This window comes from Rhineura floridana, chromosome 1 (genome assembly GCF_030035675.1).
Source record: "Rhineura floridana isolate rRhiFlo1 chromosome 1, rRhiFlo1.hap2, whole genome shotgun sequence".
NCBI classification, from domain to species: Eukaryota; Metazoa; Chordata; class Lepidosauria; order Squamata; family Rhineuridae; genus Rhineura; species Rhineura floridana.
In genome coordinates, this window is record NC_084480.1 from 278193388 (window position 1) to 278213885 (window position 20498).

The 20498-nt window shown below is 43.6% G+C and overlaps 2 protein-coding genes across 2 annotated transcripts in view; one reads left to right on the top strand and one right to left on the bottom strand.

Moving 5' to 3' along the window:
* Positions 1-14983, top strand: part of E2F5 (E2F transcription factor 5) — a 29370-nt gene extending 14387 nt beyond the window's left edge. Inside the window, exons 6-9 of the mRNA XM_061602397.1 lie at positions 39-288; positions 1008-1196; positions 10217-10261; positions 14239-14983. Coding sequence (XP_061458381.1) covers positions 39-288; positions 1008-1196; positions 10217-10261; positions 14239-14348 — 594 coding nt within the window. The 3' untranslated portion in view covers positions 14349-14983. The remainder of the gene's footprint in view (positions 1-38; positions 289-1007; positions 1197-10216; positions 10262-14238) is intronic.
* RBIS (ribosomal biogenesis factor) lies at positions 10577-20411 on the bottom strand. Its single transcript, XM_061602412.1, has 5 exons — positions 20242-20411; positions 17860-17976; positions 16650-16766; positions 14987-15096; positions 10577-11720 (listed from the first exon to the last, which is right to left on the bottom strand). The coding sequence occupies exons 2-4, from the start codon at positions 17971-17973 to the stop codon at positions 15028-15030; spliced, it is 300 nt and encodes a 99-aa protein (XP_061458396.1). The 5' UTR covers positions 17974-17976; positions 20242-20411; the 3' UTR covers positions 10577-11720; positions 14987-15027.
* Positions 20412-20498: the final 87 nt, after the last annotated feature.

The following is a 20498-nucleotide window of genomic DNA, read 5'->3' on the forward strand; positions in this document are numbered from 1 at the left end:
TTGTAATTTTACCTTTTATCTATGTTTCCTTTCTAAAGAGACAAAACAAATACCAGATCAATCTAAAGAGTCATTCGGGGCCTATCCAAGTGCTGCTTATTAATAAAGAGTCCAGTTCCTCAAAGCCAGTGGTTTTTCCAGTACCTCCACCTGATGACCTCATGCAACCTCCAGCTCCATTGACTTCCCCTAAACCTAATGCAGATCCTCAGAAGTTACAAGAATTTAGAGACACTCATCAGGGGCAATCCCTTCCACGGATACCACCAGTCACAGTTATGCCATCAGGTAGATGCAGTAACTCCTTTGCCTCATAGAAATTAACAGGAAAACTAGGGTACAGTAGCAGTCGGTACTACTCTTCCTACTCTTTCTTGACTGTCTTATTAGGTTTCCAGGGATTTTGAGCTGTGATTCAGCAGCATGTTGAAGAATACCTCAGTGACCAGGAATGTCATGTTGAAAAGTATGCTAAAGACAGGACCAAGCAAGGAAGCCTGGTGGTTTCTTATACAATACAATAGTGCTATCTAAAGGTCTGTTTAGTTGTCTACTGAGACTGAAATAACATTACTGCAGATGTAGTGATTTCCTGTTTCCCAAACATACCTATTCCTTAGTGGTAGCTAGTTAACCATGCACTGTGTACTTTACAGGAGGTGGGGCGTAACCATTTTTTAGATGGAAGTACAATATTGAGTGACATCTTCTATATTTGACTACTCTAAAATCTAGCAACATAATCCATGTATCAAGAATTACTTTTTGAGGGTAATCAGCAGAACTGCTCCCTTTGAATCTTTAACACGTTTCAAGGCATACAAAACAAGACGTATATATTTTGCTACATTAATGTCACTGCAAACACATGTATGCTAATATTTTACAAAATGTGAGCTTATGGTAACGAGAGTTTGCCTTATATCAAAAAGGTAGTGTTCCATTAATTTGTCTATTGCATTGAGTTAATATTGTCAGTTTCTAATGGGAACTTTTCCACTCTCTAGACATGAGTTTCCAAGATAGCCCAACTCCTGAAACTCTTTATGCCAGCATTCCAGAATCAGAGCTGTATGACAGCGTGATAACAGAAACCACACCTAGCTCAAATACCTGCCAGTCCTTCTTTCCACTGGATGTTAATAGAATTCTGAAGCCAAATACATTTGACATAGCAAAGATGGATGAGCCTGGAGGTAAATAATATATTTCTCTTGATGCCAACTTTGAGAGGGGAAGGGGGAAGGTGGTCATTGTGCTAAAATGCAAAACAGAAAAGCAGCCTAGTGCTGCTATTTGATGACAGTATTGTAATTGTGGGCTTTCTATTTGATGGCTTAACACTGGCTGAATTTCTGTGAGAGAACCTTTACTCCTATAGTTGTTTTGTGAGATGCTGAAGCAAATGTTCATGGGCAAATAGGTTTGGTGGGAAAGGGGCTTTTGGATCCTCCCAATTACCCTTTCCACACCAGTCCATTCCAGTATCTACTGTGGTGCTTAAAAAAAGGCCCTTGCAATGCTGTAGAGCCAGTCAGTTTTGGCTATTTAACAATATCAGTCACTGAAACAAATGAAGCTCTTGCATTCTCCTCACTCTGATAGAGGGGAAGCGGAAATGCTCCCTGTCTTCTTGTACTCTGCTGGTAGCTTTATTGTATACCATCGCAACACAGCAAGACACGAAGAATATGTCCAGCTGCTTCAGCAAAACACAAATATGTTTCCTCTTCTCTCCTGTTCTATAATTGCACTTCACTGAGAAATCACTAAAAGGAAGGAGTGCTTCTGTGATGAGAAAGAAAAATCAGTCATCCTGTTTTAGATCAGCATTAGTTTTGTACATGCGTAGGATGGACACAGACCCTCCATGGCGCAGAGTGGTAAGTGGCGGTAACGCAGCCGAAGCTCTGCTCACGGCCGGAGTTCAATTCCAACAGAAGGAGGAAGTCGAATCTCCGGTAAAAGGGGTCGAGGTCCACTCAGCCTTCCATCCATACATAGTCGGTAAAATGAGTACCCGGCATATGCTGTGGGGTAAAGAAAGGCCGGGGAAGGAACTGGCAATCCCACCCCATATATACGGTCTGCCTTGTAAACGTCGCAAGACGTTACCCTAAGAGTCGGAAACGACTTGCTCTATAAGTGCGCGGACACCTTTACCTTTAGGATGGACAGAACATTCCAAGTGAGCATAGCAATCTTAGACTTCTGGTTTTCCTCTGTCATTAACGATAGCTAGAATTCCCAACTTTATACTACTTGGACATGCATTCTACCTGCTTTTTCTAAGCCTTAATATTCAGGCTTCAAAGCAACACCTAATCTGTAGCTCATTTGAGACACTGCTGCTTTTAAGCCTTGGTATGCAAACAAGAACAGAGAAAGTGGCTGCCTCAAAATACTGTTTCTACCTACAAGTTAGAAATGCAGTTCCACTGTGCACTGACTTGCCATTGTCATATACTGAAAAGCAATAGAAGTGCTGCTGTAGAGAATATTAATGTTGGGCAACTGGACATTTTGTGCTTGAATCCCTGTACAGGAATGTTGCGGAAACAATGACAAGCTCATCCCTGTATGATTTCAATGCATATGTGACTTCATATCTTCCATAAACTTGCTAGGTGACTGTAGACAGGCTTCTGTGTCTGAGATTAGCTCTGTTCCCCCCCCCCCCCCGCCCCATTCCCAGTAACACATACCAGACCGTATCTCCCTATATGAATCTGCCCGGGCCCTGAAATCTTCAGGAGAGACCCTTCTCATGATCCCAACACCTTCACAAGTGCGACTGGTGGGGACACAAGATAGGGCCTTTTTGGTGGCTGCCCCTAGGCTCTGGAACTCCCTCCCTAGGGAGGCAAGAATGGCCTCCTCTGTGCAGTCCTTCCGCAACAGCTAAAGACTTTTTTCTTCCGGCAGGCCTTTGGAACTGAAGGTTTTAAGGGTAGTGACTGAAGAGGATGCTGTATGTTATTGTTTTACTTGTATGCTCCTAAACTGGGTTGCAGTATTTTAAGTGTATATCTCATTGGTTTTAACATCTTAATAGCTTAATCCTGTTTTAATGCTGATTTTATGTTTATAAGTTTTATATTTTTATAGGTTCTTAATGATATGTACTTATTTTTATCTGGAAGCCGCCTTGAGTTCCAGTTTGGAAAAAGGGTGGGGTATAAATAAAGATAATAATAATAGTCTCGTCATACCGACCTATGTGAAAAGCTGCCTTCCCCAGCCTGCCTGCCCTCCAGATATTGTCAGACTGCAACTTCTATTAGCCCAACCACAACCAGGGTTAGTAAGAATTGTGATCCTAAAGTATCTGGAAGATGTCAGGTTGGAAAAGGTTCATTAAGAGGACGATCGCAAGGATTACTGACAATGTGAAGCATTTTCCATATGAGTCCGGCCATCACTGCGGGTTATAGCTCCACCTATCGTGCGAAGGCAAGAATGTTTTTGAAGTCAAGACTAGGGACGTCAGGCCCCTCCCACTCTTCAGTTCATTCTTGCCTTCGTACGAACAAGTTTCAAATTCAGTTGGCGTAGCTTCTAGCTAAGTTTTTGTACTTTTTCTGTGTATTGTCTGACAGAGTGTGGAGGTCTGTTTATGTGTGTTTCCCACGTTCTTTCCTCCCCTCTGTCTCGTGTTTAACATTGTCTTTGTCCTTATCCCTGGGGGATTTCCTTGCGGGGGCTCTCCCTTCCCGGGCCAATTTCTTTTTCCCCAGGTTGGAGCCTTACGGCTCTTTAACAGACCGCGGCTGCAGTTTTTTACCTTTTTCCGGCGAGAGCTTGCGGCTGCAGCTCTCTGCTCTCTCCCTTGCACGGGACAAGTTATTTTTTCCAGATTCTCGACTCGGCTCTGTAAAGACCACGGCTGCGGCTCTTTTGTTTTTTCAGGCGGGAGCTTGCGGCAGCAGCTCCCTGCCCGTCTTTCAGGAGCCTGCTTAGCGGCTTTCTTTGCTTTAGTCCCAGACCAGCTGCATTGCTGCCCGCCTCGATCGGCAGCGGTTTTTCCCCCTCTCTGCCCCTTTTCGGCCAGGAGCCTGCGGCTGCGGCTCCCCCCCCCCGGGCTACTCGACCTCCCTGCCTCGCTCCGCGGCTTTAAAGCCTTGCCGCGACGGGTTTTCAGTCAGCGGCTGTAGCTTATTCCCTATTACCCCCTCAGCCGGTCCTTCCCCAGCCGCTCTGCTTCCCTGACCAAGTCTCGCCTGTCTGCCTTTTCCAGCCGCGACTTCTTTTTTCCTCGCGGCTGCAGCACGCTTTTCAGACCCTCAGAGCCACCATTGCCCCTTCGTTGTAGCCGCCATTTTTGATTGCATTGTTTACCCACTCATAGCGGGCACCATTTTTACCAACTTTTTCCCGCTCTTTCTGTTCACCTCAGTACTAATAATAAAAGTGAGTCTAGCCCTGTATGTGTGCTGCAGATAAGAATCCACAGTTCTACATGCGCTAGTCTCCGCAACTACTGCTCCTGTTTCTCTCGGATGCTGCACGTTTGCATCCGGATCATCAAGGCTGTGGCTGGGCAATAGACTTTTTGATTTATACATTCATCCGTCCATGCACCAAGACTGCTGAGATTGTGCACGAGTTCTTTGATCTGTACATTCTGCCCCCTCTGTGGCCGTGTACCAGGACTGTATAAACAGTACATTCTGCCCCCGCTGTGGCCATGTACCAGGACTGTATAAACAGTACATTCTGCCCCCTCTGTGGCCGTGTACCAAGCTGCTAATACTGTAAGGCTGTTAATATTGTACGTTCTGCCCTCCGGTACATTCTGCCCCCTCTGTGGCCGTGTACTCAGCCATCTGCCAGTGCATTCTACCCCCGCTGTGGTCGTGTACTGAGCCTGTTCGGGTCTTTACATTCTGCCCCCTCTGTGGCCGTGTACTGAAACCCATAGAGAATATAAGATGGCGGAACAGCCAGAGATGCCTCAGACAGCCAAGCTACAACCATCTAAGACAACTAAGACTAAGCATGTCAAAGCTGCGGCCAAGACTAAACACCTTTCCAGCCACAGCAAACCCAAACGCCCACGCTATGCCTCTGCTCCGACCCACACTAGAGCAGTCCAGGAACAGTTAACAGACGTATTTCATTCTCCTGCTGCTTCCTCTGACGAAGAGGAATGTGCGGGTTTTCCTGCACAGCCAACAACTAGCCAGCCTCCTCCAATGTTGCTGCCCAGGGCTTATCCGATGTCACAGTCCACTGTGCCACCTACTCAAGCGCCTCCATCTGCGGCACCGGGGCTGCAGCTGTCTCATGAGTTCCTTTCACAGTTACAAGGCATGTTGTCATTTTTACAAACGCAGTCACCACAGGTCCCTGCCATACCTCAGCACAGTACGAACCAATATGTATATAATGAGGCAAATTCATCTTGCTCCCCAAATCCTTATGATACTGCCAGAGGCAGAGGTATTGATGACTTCTCGTGTGGGGCGTAGTCACCCTTCGTTGAACAAGCTGAAGGTGACAAATGAAGTGATTATTCGGAACATGAGGATACCTCGTACCGCTTGTTCAATGCCTCCGACTATCAGCCTCTTGTTCGCAGGGTAGTTAGCACCCTTGGTCTCCAAGCTATTCCACCTGCAGCTACCGCTCCAGCTATTAAAGGGGCCAGGGTTCTGAAATCACCTGCACCAGTAGAACATTACCTCCCGGTGCCAGATCCCATCGCAAAACTGGCCGCCGACGAATGGACTCATCCCTTGCAAGCTCGCCGCTTCAAGAACCTTGCGGACAAGCTTTACTCTCTGGCTCCTGACTTTACCAACAAACTGGCCGTTCCCGGCATAGACGAGTCTATTGCTAGTCTTGTTTCTCGCTCTCTTTTGCCACGGGAAGGGGAATCCCAACTAAAGGACGCTACTGAGCAGAGGTTAGACTTCGCTCTACGCAAGAATCATGAGGCCACCGCTTTCTCCATGCGTGCCTCCGCATCGGCTTCTATTTTCTCCAGGGCAGCAATGTTGTGGCTGGATGATCTTCTAGAGGATCCTAATCCTGATCCTGCATCGATGAGAAGGTCACTAATAAAGTTGCGCAAGACAGCGGCGTTTGTAGCTGATGCCACCTTGGACGCCAATCAACTGGGAGCACGAGCCATGACGGCTCAGATAGTCGCTCGGCGAACCCTTTGGCTTCGTCACTGGCAAGCTGATTCCACAGCCAGAGTCAATCTCTCCAGGGCACCTTACTCTGGATCTTTACTCTTCGGCGACGATGCCCTAAAGGCAGTGCTTGTTGATCCGAAGGATGCTCGAAAACTGGTTTTGGCCACTGTCAAAAATGTTGAGCACCGGCCTTTCAGGCGCTTCCCCTCTTTCTGCACGAACCAGCCCTTTCAAGGAACGCGGCCAGGAGGACGAGACCGCAACTTCCGATCCTATAACGCCCGTCCCTTCTGGGGAGCCTGGAACAGACGTTTCCAGGGCAGAGGTCAGTACCAAGGGCACAGAGGTTCCTCATATAGGGGAGAGTCTCGCCAGAACAAACAGTTCTAATGTACTACCGGTTGGGGGCAGACTGCTTATGTTTGGAGACCATTGGCTGCGTCTGACTAAGGTCGCCTGGATCAGGGACCTTTTTTGTTACGGCTATGCAATAGAGTTTTGGGCAACCCCACCAGGCAAGTTCCATCCCTCTCCCTGTCCCAGGGCGCCAGATAGGCACGGCATCATGCAGACAGCTATACATCACCTCTTGGACATAGCGGCGATAGAGCCAGTCCCTACAACAGAGAGGTCGGAAGGGGTGTACTCCCTCCTATTTGCTGTGCCAAAACAAGATTTGTCTATCAACCTAAAGGAAGCGTATCTCCATGTGCCCATTTGCATAGCCCACAGAAAATTCCTTCGGTTTGCTTTTGGCCCCCAGCACTTCCAATATAGAGCGATGCCGTTCGGCCTCTCCTCTGCCCCGAGAGTATTTACCAAAGTGCTACTCATCTTAGTGGCTTATCTCCGGATTCAGGGGGTCCATCTCTACCCATATCTGGATGATCTGTTAATACGGGCAAGTTCTGAGCAGCTGGCTCATCATCATATAATGCTCACCCTCAATGTCTTGCAGGCCTACGGCTGGCTTGTCAACTTTGACAAAAGCCATCTTCACCCAACCCAATGCCTACTACATCTAGGGGCGACGTTGGACACCCTGGAGGCAATGGTGTTCCTGTCTCCAGATCGCATCACTGCCATCACAAACATCGCAAGGTCCTTGATGCAACAAACATTCACAGATGTCATGCTTCTAGCCAGGGCGCTCGGAATGTTCATCTCTACCATCCATATTGTGCCATGGGCTCGAGCCAACACTCGTCACCTTCAGTGGGCTTTGTTGCCTTTTCAACAGGACATTGCCAGCTCCAATCATCGCAAAGTTCCGTTGAGCCCTGCACTGCGCCTTTCATTCCGCTGGTGGACAAGGGTCCAACATCTTTCCAAGGGCACTCCGTTCAGAGAACCCCGCAGAACTGTTGTCACCACAGATGCCAGTCTCATCGGCTGGGGAGCCCACTGCAACTCCCAGTATGTTCAGGGGGTTTGGTCCACCGCAGAGCAGACTCAGAGCATCAGTTGGCTGGAGCTAAAGGCTGTCCACTTAGCTCTACTTCATTTTCAGTCTCTGTCCCCTTTGGACCATGTTCCCATTCGAACGGACAACACGTGTGTAAAATCACATTTGAACAGACAGGGGGGCACCAGGTCCCGCCCTCTGCAGGACCTAGCCTTCCTCATCTTCGTCTGGGCAGAACAACATCTACAATCCCTGAAAGCAGAACATCTCAGAGGGATTTGGAATGTGACAGCAGACTGGCTCAGCAGACAACAGGTTTTTCCGGGAGAATGGAAGCTTCATCCAACCGTTTTCCATCGTCTTCAGTGTCGGTTCGGCGCCTTCTCAATCGACTTGTTTGCTTCCAGTCGCAATTGCCAGCTTCCCAGGTACTTTGCCCGATACCTGGACACAACAGCGGAAGCAGTGGATGCTCTGTCAATACCGTGGCCAGACGGTCTTTTATACGCCTTCCCTCCAATACCACTGTTAGCCAAAACCTTGAGGAAGGCGCGGAGCGAGAGGGCACGGCTGGTTCTGATAGCACCATATTGGCCACGCTGACCATGGTTCTCGTATCTTCTTGCAATGTCAGTGATGGATCCTTGGCCACTACCAGTCAGGCCAGACCTTCTATCCCAGGGTCCAATATGGCATCAGGACCCCACTTGGCTCAATCTAACAGCATGGCTTTTGAATGGGGACATTTGAGGTCGGCTAGCCTGTCTGACACTGTTATTGATATTATCTCGGCCTCGAGAAGACCATCTACCACTCGTATTTATCGACATACTTGGGTAGCTTTCTCCAAGTGGTGCCAGTCCCACCACCACGATCCTTCCCAGGCCACCATGCAACAGGTGCTGCAATATCTCCATAGTGGCTTACGTCCACATGCCTCGACTTTGTCGTCTATTCTTTCAGTGTCTCCTTCTGGTGCGACTATTGCCTCACATCCGTTCATCAAATGCTTTCTGAGGGGTGTTGCTCTACGATCTCCGGCTGTTGTCCATCGGTTTCCCTCATGGAGTTTGTCAAAGGTTCTGCAGGCTTTGCAACGTCCTCCGTTTGAACCTATCAGGACTGTGCCTCTACATCTGCTGTCCTTCAAGGTCCTGTTCCTGATCGCAATCACGTCTGCGAGAAGAGTTTCGGAACTGGGTGCATTGTCTTCTGCTTGCCATCTCTGTGTCTTCCACAAGGACTCTGTTGTACTGAAGACTGATCCTTCCTTCCGTCCCAAGGTCGATTCAGTTTTCCACTGCCACCAGGACATTGTTCTTCCTTCATTTTGTCCGAATCCTTCCCATCCTCTCGAGAAGGCTTGGCATTTGTTGGATGTTCGGAGGGCTCTCAAGACCTACCTGTCTCGGACCCAGTATATATGACGAACTGAGTCTCTATTTGTATCCTTTAATCCACGTTCTATGGGGCATAAAGTAGCTAATTCCACCTTATCCTGCTGGTTGCGGGCATGTATTGCCTTAGCTTACGAATCTCTTAAGCCTCCAGTACCAGCTAGCATAACTGCTCATTCAACCAGGTCAGTGGCTACTACGGCTGCTTTTGCTACAAACGCTCCTGTTGCTGATATTTGCAGGGCTGCTGTTTGGTCTACCCCACGCTCGTTTATAAGGCATTATAAAATAGATCACTATGCCTCTGCTGACGCCTCTTTTGGCAGACGAGTGTTGCAACAGGTTCTTAATGAGGATTAGCATGTGGGCGGTCCCTCCCTGTATGGGCTGCTTTGGTACATCCCGCAGTGATGGCCAGACTCATATGGAAAATGGACCATTGGTCTCACCTGAAGGGTGATTTTCATATGAGTACGGCCATCACGACCCTCCCAGTTGGAGGATGACTAGATTGTTTTATAATGTGTTATATATTACTGTTACGCTATTATATTTAAATTTTCTAGTGAAGTCAAGACTGCTAGTTCTGTTATCTTGCTGTGTTGGAGTCACGTTATTATGACTGTTATTATTGTGTTATTTTCCTGCTGGCAGGCCTGTTGGCCTTTTTCTTGTATTTTAAGATATTTCTCTTTAGACTCGCTGCGAATGAACTGGAGAGTGGGAGGGGCCTGACGTCCCTAGTCTTGACTTCAAAAACATTCTTGCCTTCACACGATAGGTGGAGCTATAACCCGCAGTGATGGCCGTACTCATGTGAAAATCACCCTTCAGGTGAGACCAATGGTCCAATTTCAACAAAGTTCTACATAAATGCTGAGCGTGTTTTTATTATGAAAATACTCTAAAGTGATCCTGGTTTCTCTCTAGCTGTCCCTTCAGGATATGTTAAAGAGGCCATGGGGCTGGTAGTTGACAATGTGTTCTTCTGGCCTGACGTTTTGTTTTGTTCTGAATCCTGTAACTTGAGAACAGTTGGGTGTGAAGCAGCTCTTTATTTCTGTTTCACCAGAGAATAGCCTACATGAAATATTAGAAGCTCAGGAGAAAGTTTCAGGAGCTTTCAATAACTGTAGCCAACTAATATGTTTACTTGATTAACTGCAAGTGCTAAGTAAAAGTACGAGAGCCTCACAGCTCCCTCCCATTTATTCACTAATTTGATCTTACTGCCTATGTAGATAGCCATGAATATGTTTTTGTGTTAACAGGCATAATTAACAGCGATATCATTGATGAATTGATGTCCTCTGATGGTAAGTTCCTTGTGTTCCCATTGTCTTGTTCTTTTTACAAAATGAGATGTCTCTGCTCCAGTTCCCTACAAACGCTATCCACTGTTTTAGATAGACAAATACTTGAAACAGACAGATTTTGTTACCTGTTCGGTTTGGCGCAGGTGGATTTTCCCTGCCATTAACAAGGCAGTGAGTTTCCCTCCTAATGTTATTTATTTATTACATTTATATCCCATCCTTCCACAAGGAGCCCAGGGTTGCAAACAAAAACACTAAAAGTACTTTAAAACATATTAAAACATACCAGATCCAGACTCTCAGGACTGACCAGGGTTAACTGAAACAGGATCTTTTTATTGCAGACTCTGAATGAGCAGATCACCACTTACATTAATCTATTTTTTTGTCATACCTTTTCCCACTTGGAAATTGTTACCAATTATTGCAACATTTTTGCAGAATTATTTAGTATTTTGTCCACCAACTTTCCAAGGTAAGGCAACACACTTGAGCCTTTCATTTTATCCTCTTAATGTTGCTGCAGAGTAAGATTAGGGACTGACTTAGTCAGGATTCAACCCATGATGCCCCCATGCCAACACATAGGAATAAAGAATTGGGGAAACTGAATCTCATATTATTAATCTCTCCAGAAATGCCCCAACTCTTTGCCCAAGTTTTCTTTTTGCACAAGCTAGTATGTAATGTTCTGACACTATACATTGCCAATGATGTGTGAATTACATCCCCAAATAAAACTTGGGCTATTACAAATCATGTACAAGGAGACTGTACTAGCATCATGTCTAGGCCAAAGCTTTAACCAAATATGATTCTCCCCCACCCCCATACCATTACATTTTTTTCCTTTTGGATTTGCCCATAAGTAAGAATGTGGGGGCTTTGCACCACCAAATTAGTACTGCCCCCAGTAAGATGTATTAATCTAAATGGTTGCATAAGTTTTCCTCCAAGCACAATTTTCCTGCAGCTAGAAATGTGAAAAGGGGTATGTGGCATTTCTGATATCCCTGCTATTATGTCACCCCTCCTTAGTAGAATCCTGACTGAGAATGTCATATATTTATCCTGGATGATGCAAACAAATTCAACAACTGCTTTTTTATAACCTCCTTACATGCCTTTAACAAACTAAGAGAGGATAGTAAAGCTGATATTATATTGTGATTTATAGGCTTAATTGTTTTAATGGTACATTTGATGTTACTGGTTTGTAAAAAGTCTCACAATTTTTGTCTGTTTGAAAAAATGACGAGGCCCCCTTTATATACACACAGCCCTATACCAGTGGGAATGTTCTTGTTCTTAAAGAATCCGTAGAAAATATCTGCTGTTGCCTGAAGACTACCACATCTCATGTTGTACACATCTCGATTCTACCATAAAAAAATCTGTTTTTTCCAAATTGTACAAGCGGATTTCCAGTGCTGTATAGGCTATCCCTTCCACTTTGTACCTAGAGGGAAAAGCTGCAGTTAAATAATGTGTGTTAAAAATTCCTTTTACAACCCACATTTTGATATATGTGTCAAAGCTAATTTCATGGCACAACTTTGTTTCTTATTCTTGTGTGTTGACTTTGGCATAATTACTTGTTAAAGCATGTTGTAGGGCAGAGTTGGACAGTGGCATCAATATATGTCTTGGTAGCCCAATGCTTATTTTACAGTCCAGAGGTGTGTAAACACAAGTTCCTTATTCAAGCTGCTTGTGAACAAGGAGCTGAGAGTCAGGAACTGCTTCAGTCTCATGCTTTATTTGATTTCACTTTGTTAAATTCCACCACAAGAGAATGTAGGCAGTCATTTTATATGCCTATTCTAAGTAGATTTCACCAGAGTAATTAATTGCATTGCACGGTATTTACTTTGCTATGGCGATTCGATTCAAAATTTGTATGGGCTACAAAACAAGCTGAGACTTAAATAGATATAGAATTTAAAAATCCACATAAAGATATACTTGCATTTGTGAATTCTATGTTTTTGGTACCAAAATCATTATCTATTGTCTATCCCTTCTAACAGTCGTTTGCCTTTCTGCCTAATACAAAGCCAGACCTAGGATGGATTTCTATTTGGCCTAGGTAGAGAGCAGTTCAGCAGGTACTGGAGTTGGACCTTTGACATCCTCAATTTCAGGAGAGATTCTAATGTCAAAACAGCGTTCCAAGATCTTGGAAGAATGTGGCAGCAATGATGCCAATTTCAGAGGGAGGAGATTAATAGGGTTTATTCAGAACCACCCATCTAGAACCCACTATACTTATGGTGCCTTGCAAAAGTAATCAGACCCCTGACAAATGCTCACATATTACTGAATTACAAATGGTACATTGTAATTTTCCGTATGATATCTTATTTTGAAACACTGAAACGCAAAATAAATTACTGTAAGGTGACATTGGTTTTATGTTGGGAAATATTTGTAAGAAACTTAAAAAACCAAAACATGTGGCTTGCATAAGTATTCAACCCCCACACATTAATATTTGGTAGAGCTACCTTTCACTGCAGTAACAGCTTTAAATCTTTTGGGGTAGGTATGTACCAGCTTTGCAGACAGTGTTAGAGAAATATTGGCCCATTATTTGGGGCAGATTCGCTCCAGGTTGGTTGGACATGGCTTGCGGACTGCAATTTTCAAAGAGCGCCACAGATTCTCAGTGGGATTGAGATCAGGACTTTGACTGGGCCACTGCAGGACATTCACCTTTTTGTTCTTGAGCCACTCCAATGTTGATTTGGCCTTGTGCTTGGGATCATGGTCCTGCTAAAAAGTGAATTTCCTCCCAAGCTTCAGTTTTTTAGTGGACTGAAGCAGATTCTTTTGCAGTATTTCCCTGTATTTTGCTCCATCCATTCTTCCTTCAATTTTAACAAGATGCCCAGTTCTTGCTGATAAGCATCCCCACAGCATGATGCTGCCATCACACTTCACTGTAGGGATGCTGTGTCAAGGCATGGGCAGTGTTAGGTTTGCACCACACATAGCGCTTTGAGTTTTGGCCAAAAAGCTCTATCTTTGTCTCATCTGACCAAAAAACCTTTTTCCGCATAGCTGCTGGGGCACTCTCATGCTTTCTGGCAAACTCCAGATATGCTTTCAGATGGTACTTTTTGAGTAACGGCTTTTTTCTTGCAACCCCCCACATACAGACCAGTGTTATGCAGAGCTCTTGATGTGGTTGACTGGTGCACCATTATTCCACTCCCAACCTCTAAACTCTGTAGGTCCTTCAGAGAGATTGTTGGCCTCTCTGGCTTCTCTCACAAGTCTCCTTGTTTGAGCACTGAGTATTGAGGGACGGCCTTTTCTTGGCAGTGCTGGGTGGTGTGATGTAGCTTCCACGTCCTGATTATTGATCCAACTGTGGTCACTGGGATATCCAAACACTTGGATATTATTTTGTACCCTTTTCCTAATCTGTGCATTTGTATTGCATTATCTCTCACTTCTGTAGAATGCTCTTTGGTCTTCATTTTCCTTCAGATCCACAGCTTGACCAATGGTCCTTCGACAGTGAGGTTTTTATCCTGACAGTGTGACAGCAACTTTAATGGTTCACAGGTGGAGGCCAATGGTAAGGTAATTGTGTCCTCGAGAGGGCAGTCTCTTTCGTCTGTATAAAGTGGGAGCTTCCACAGCACAGGGGTTGAATACTTATGCAAGCAACATGTTTCAGTTTTTTATGTTTCTTACAAACATTTCCCAACATAAAACCAATGTCACCTTACAATAATTGGTTTTGAGTTTCAATGTTTCAAAATAAAATATCATACAGAACGAAATCACAATGTACCATTCCTAATTCAGTAATATGAGACCTCTGGTCAGAGGTCTGATTACTTCTGCAAAGCACTATACATGGTTATTGCAAATGACTGTTTCTGTAGCTGTAGGACACAAACTCTGCTTAAATTAGAATTTAAGGACTCAAACTCTGTTTAAATTAAAAAACTTTCCCCCTGCAGTTTTTCCCCTCTTACGGCTGTCTCCTACTCCTGGAGATGATTACAACTTCAACCTGGATGATAATGAAGGAGTCTGTGATCTCTTTGATGTGCAGATACTGAACTACTAGATTTGATGCAGCCAGATTGCCTCATCTACCTCTAACTATGTAATATTGTAGACTTTCATAACACAAGTATTTAAAATAATTATTGTAAACTTTTGTAGTTCAAGACAGTGTACTTTTGCCTTGTTCTTTGTTATTTTGATCAACTTCTAAACTCAGTAAAACAGAAGTGGCCTTTTAATGCAGTGCAGGGACTGGTACTCCTAGAAATGTTACGGTAGCTTAATAGTTATCTGAAAACCCCAGTTTTCTTTATTTGTTCTTTAAGAACTGAAGCTTCATAATTATCTCAACTCTGCTTCCTGTACAACTTCAGACTGCTGCATTTTGTTCAGATGTGGCCACCTGGAAATTCTCTAGTCATTCCAAAATTTTGGCCTTACGTCTAAAACTTCCACTGCCAATTGTAGAATGAAGGGCATTAGCTAGGTGATACTACATTGTTTCAGTGAATACTTCTGTGGAGTGCCTTTTTAATTAGCACTTTAAGTTTCTTGTCTTTTCTTCTTTACTTCTTACATTCCACATTCCTAGCTTTAAGAAAGCACTATTTGCAGTTTGTATTAAAGAGTGCCAATGCTTGTACATTAACAAGATTTTTAAAATAAAAATTATAAAAGAGTTGCTTTTTGCTGATATACCGGGAGATGTGATATTGATTGCAGACACACTGGTTTTGGCACTACAATTGAGACAACAAGTTAGCCGCAGCATCCACATTGGCTGGTTCACAGTCCAGGGTCTTTGAAATCTGATGGGGAAGACACATACACTTTCATCTGACCATTATACATATCTCAAGACATCTCACGGAAGCCATCTACCCTACAGACATCTCATGGAAGCCTAAAAGCAGCATGTTCTAAGTCAAGAGTGTATTGAATATAGATGAGAATCTACTGGTAGCTATCTGGGTGACTTTTACAATAGATTGGCAAGGATTTCCAACTTCCAAATGTTTAATAATAGCAAAACTAAAAGTTAAAACCTGTGCTTTCTCTTAGCCTCAGTGTTCCTCACCTGTAAAATGCTAGTATTGCTTACTTTTGATGAGGTCTTTGCACAGCTCTAAAAAGTTTCAGTTTTGAATTTGATCTAAATTAAATGTAGATTTATATATATACCAGCCTGGTTCAGAAGTCATAAAACCATCATTAAAAAAAATAATGTTTTTATGTGAATAAGTGGTGGGCTTGTGCATGCTGCTCAAAAGTCTTGTTTTCTTTTCTTCCGGTCCTGTGTTATGTGTGAATTAGCACTCATGATTTGTTTTTCTCCAAATAATGCAAAGTCAGCCTCTGGTTTGTTTCCTTCCCAGTGGGGGAAGAAGCAAAGCAGGGACTTTTGAGCAGAATGCACTGATAACCATTGTTAATATGAACACAGTGTAACAACATATTTGAATCGGGGCATAATGTATGGCTTATTCAGTTACAGTACAGAACGATATCCCCCCCATCCCCCCTCACTATTTTGCACTTGGCTCTGATTAGTGGACCTCCACTTTCTATTAAAAACAAAGATTATACAAGCACCAAAATCTGCCCAATCCTGCCTCTTTAACTATTTCAGAACCCAGGTTCTCTAAGTCTAACTATGACACAGAGGCACTAATGCACAATAGCGCGAGCATCAAGCAAATATATGGACATGCAAAAGACTAGAAAAACTACAACTGAAGTTACTTCAATTTTAAATGTTACCCACAGATATTCACAATATTCCACGTTTCAGGATGCCTAGCACAATCTGATAGATATACTTCCTGTGCCAGCTTGTTCTGGGATGAAACTCTTCTAATTAGGAATTCCAACTAAAGGCTTCATTTTAGCAAAACCATGTGGATTTCCCTGCCCACCTCCAAAATTAAATTATTCAACAATTTTCACACTTAAATAATTTAAAGGATGTATCCGGCAGGATTAATATTGCATGTTCTAAAATGCTGTTCTTCAACCTTGGGTCCTCAAATGTTGTCTGACTACAACTCCCATCAACCCCAGCCAGCTTAGCCAATGGCCAAGGATGATGGGAGTTGCAGTCCACCAGCATATTGGGACTCAAGACTGAAGAACAGCGTTCTAAAAACTTTGCATGATAGCCATTTGTGCCCATCTGCCAATAGTTGAGAGACCCTCTGGAGCAGATTTGGGGGGCTGCAAGGGAGAGGAAAGGAAAGATGTCTCGCTATGCAAGCAGAAGCACACTTGTGTGACACTCATCTGAACAAAGACTGAAATCAAATTTAATAACAGTTAAAGAAAGATCTGACTTTTTTGCTTTTGTATAATCTAAAAGAATTACCTGATGCCTCTTTGGAGGGTCTGACAAAATGGCTTTGGACAATTGCTTAACTTCTTTTTGTACTTCTGTAAATATCTTATTTACCATGTTAACCTTTTCATCATTCACAATATTGATCTTTGGAAAAAGAAAACAAAGTTTAGGTTTTTTTATTTCAAGATGAATCTAAAGCATTTACTGTGCAATAGCTATAAAAACCGAATATACCAGATTTCAGTATAACTTTATTCAGCATAACCTAGTGTAATTTAACTCAAATTAATATTTCAAAAGTCTGGTAAAAAATGTATTAGAATAAAGATGTAAGTCACCAAGAAAACCATTCTTACATAATGGCTCAGCTTGTTAATTAGGCTGCCCTAGGAGGAAGAGTGGAATATAAAGTTAATAAATAAATAATATAATAAGCTGGGGTAGGGAGAAATCTTTGAAAAATATGCAAGAGCAGCTCTGCATTTTACACCTTACAAGAATGTTACAGATTTAAGAAACAAGTAAAGTGCTATGGGTGCTTCCAGACTCACTATGTTTGGGTGTTTTCAATCACATCACAGCCAATTCAGGCTTCACAATTAAAGCTAAGTTGAAGGTCTTGTGAAACAAATCCACTTCCCCAAAAGAGCAGACTTTTTGCAATAAGGAAAATAACCAGAAAATTCACTAGAAAGTGGGATAACACTTGCTTTGATGCAACATCATCTAATCTCCCCACAAAGAGGGCTGAAGGCTTATTAAACAGGTCATTTGGAAATGGAGATGTTCAAGAAGCAGCTAGACAGCCACCTGTCAGGTATATTTAAGCTGGAACCTTTCATTGGTTGGACTTGATGACTTTATAGGACCCTTACAACTCTATGATGATTCAGTCAGAGGGCTTAAGAGAACTCTCTTAAAGTCATGTTACTTCAACAAGCATGTTGACTAAATTTGTAGAGGGAGACCAGGAGCCTATTTGCTGGCCTCACAGTTGAAAGCATGGAGATTAAGATTTTGACCAGCAGGCATAATCTCCCTCCTGCATTCATTCACTTTGGATTTGAAAGCAAGAACAGGGCTAACAGAATTCAATACTACAACCTCTTCCATCATTCTGCAACTGAATATGCCATAAGCTAGGGCTGATTGCTTTAAACGTGCACAGTAGAGTTTACTAAGACGTTCCTGATGAATATTTTAAAACAATATCATGAGAGAATGTTCTGATACTAACCTTTTTTAGACTTGTTGTTACTGGCTTTGCTTTACTTTTAGCTTTTGCAATTTTCTTGTTGGCCACATGGAATACATTTATTTGCTTCTGCCCTTTTGCCTTGTTCTTGCCCATTGCCTGCAATGTATTTCTTTAACGTCATTTGTTTTGCCTATCAATGCTATTATTTTTCAACCAGTTCAGTAATACATTTTAGTTGCTGTAGTAAGCAGTAATAGTTAAGAGCTCAATGAATCTTTCATGCAAATATGGCTGCAATTTTACTCACTTACTTAGGACAAAGCCCCTTTAAAATAAGCCGGATGTGTTTTTGAATCAAGATGCAAATCCAAATGCCCAGTTATTCAAGCTCTAAGAATTAGCACACAGTGGCCAAAATTCTACACAGAGTTCAAGTGCACTTCAGCTGTTTCAATACTACAGTAGGGCCTCGCTTTTCGGCGTTCCGCTAATATAGCGGTTTTCAATTAGAGTAAGGCCCCACTCATACCGCACTTGTTCCGCTTTTACGGCATTTTTCAGGCATCGGGTGCCATTTTATTGACGGAGTTCCACTTTTCGGCGGGGGTCTGGAATGCAACCCACCATATGAGTGGGGCCCTACTGTATTGTGTTACAACTGTCAGCAATAAATTTAAAGGGCCAGCAGGGTGCAACTAATCATGTGACTCACCCAGTATAGCATCACAGCAATGCAACAGATAGATAATTGGGAGAAAAGACTCCAGCAAGTTGTCTGCCATGCAGGACTAAAGAATAATAGTAGTCTTAACTTCAAAATGTACATTTTCCTTCTGAATTTAAAAATAAATATATTTAATAATGTGAAGCATTTTTAGTATTTTGAAGGCATTTCATGTATATTTTCTCAGCAATCTTTACAACAATCGTAAGGTATGTCTGTATGTCAATGCTATTATGATATTGCAGATGGACAGGAGAGAATGATATAGTGGCTTGCCTAAGGCCATTCTGGATTCATGGCTAGATCAGAATTTATGAACTACAGATCTAACCCTGGTACCTGGAGAGAATACAGTTTTAAAAAAAAAAACTATTGTTTTTATAGCGCTTTCAGTTGTTCAAAACTTTATCTAGTTGTAATTTTTACAACAACCCAGTAAGGTTAGTCAGTATTATCTGCTATACCGTAAATAAGGAACACCGGCTGAGAGAGAATGGCTTTGTCTAAGGCCACCAAGTGAATTCATGTCAGAGGAAACATTTGAAGAGGCAATTGGACAGTCTCTTAGCCACAATACTACCAGGGAGAAGCAGGAAGCCCAATCATGCAAAGACCCTATGTGTGTCCTGTTGTATGCACAAGGCTGACTACAGACCTAAAAATGAACACATGGAGGTCAAATAAGCACTGATCCTATCCCTCCTAATATGTTCATATATTGTCTGTAAGGGCTCATGTAAACACCTATACATACAGCTTTGCACATACTTGGGAACTTGGGAGGGCAAAACCTAAAAGTCTTTTTCAGTTTGGAGATAATGAACACGTGTGTGGGCCACACTCCAAACACATTCAATTATTGCCATGTTAAACAACTTAAAAGGGTTCTCCAACCACGAGTACAGTTGTGTAGGTTCTGTTCAAACCTTCAGGTAAAAAAGCAAGGAGGTGAGAGGCAAGAACAGTCCTTTCCACACGTTCAGTTGTGCATGGGTGAATACACAAACCAGCCTGGAAGTCGGTATAAACGCTGTTTGTTGGATCAAGTATGAAACCTGATATTAGACCAACAAGACAAATATTAGAACCAGCAAGTCATCCTTTTCTCTAATAGCAAAGGCGAGTGATTGCCTATCAGTTTGGAACCAAAATGGGCAGCTTTAAAAAAAGTGAGTGGATTCTATATACTCTAGGACTCCCTCGTTATGCAGATGTCTAAGTCCAATAATAAAAATTCACACATACTATACAGAGGGAAAGAGGAAGGCCCTTTGCCCCTCCAGATGTTGCCGGACTACAACTTCCAGCGTCCCTAACCATTAGCCACGCTGGCTGGGGTTGACAGGAACTGGAAGTCCAACAATGTGTGGAGGACCAGTCTCCCTGGCCCCTTCTATACAGCGGCGTTTCAGAAGGAGGCAGGAGACACTCTCCAGAACCGCATGCCTCCTCCATCACAAGTTATCAAATGCTCAGTTTTGAGATTGGCAGTCCTCCAGCGCTTTACAGCACACCAGGTGGAGTAAGGAGAGGAGAAACAGAAAATTACTTTTCCCCTCCCCACCAAATTTACAAGGACGAGTCCAGGCTGGCTGCAGTCCTGAACAAGAGCGCTCCTCTTAGGCGCTGGGGATACACTGAACATTATCCTGCAGACCCCGCTTCTGGTCGGATAAAACACAACAGCTGGTACACACCTACGTCGCTCTCCTCCTCTGCTTGGCCTGCGACTTTAGCTTCTTGCACCCAACGTCCAAAAACACCGGCTCTGAAGCTCCGGCTTTCCGACTCTACCACGTGCGGCTGCGCCAGAGTCTTGACGTCATCCGAAAGCGCCCGGGAGTTTTACCACTGCAGGCTCGGACCAGAAGGCGGGTGTCTTGTGTATAAAGTGCCGCCCTTTGGAGAGCTGGGCGGCGCTTTCCTTGCCCCCGGTCGAACGGAAGAAACGGTG

Excerpts from the sequence above, each read along its gene's own strand:
- RBIS (XM_061602412.1), bottom strand. The coding sequence starts at position 17,973 with ATGGGCAAGAACAAGGCAAAAGGGCAGAAGCAAATAAATGTATTCCAT. Across the intron at positions 16,767-17,859 it reads TAACAACAAGTCTAAAAAAG|ATCAATATTGTGAATGATGA; the intron begins GTTAGTATCAGA and ends CTTTTTCCAAAG. Across the intron at positions 15,097-16,649 it reads ACCCTCCAAAGAGGCATCAG|ATTTCAAAGACCCTGGACTG; the intron begins GTAATTCTTTTA and ends CTTCCCCATCAG.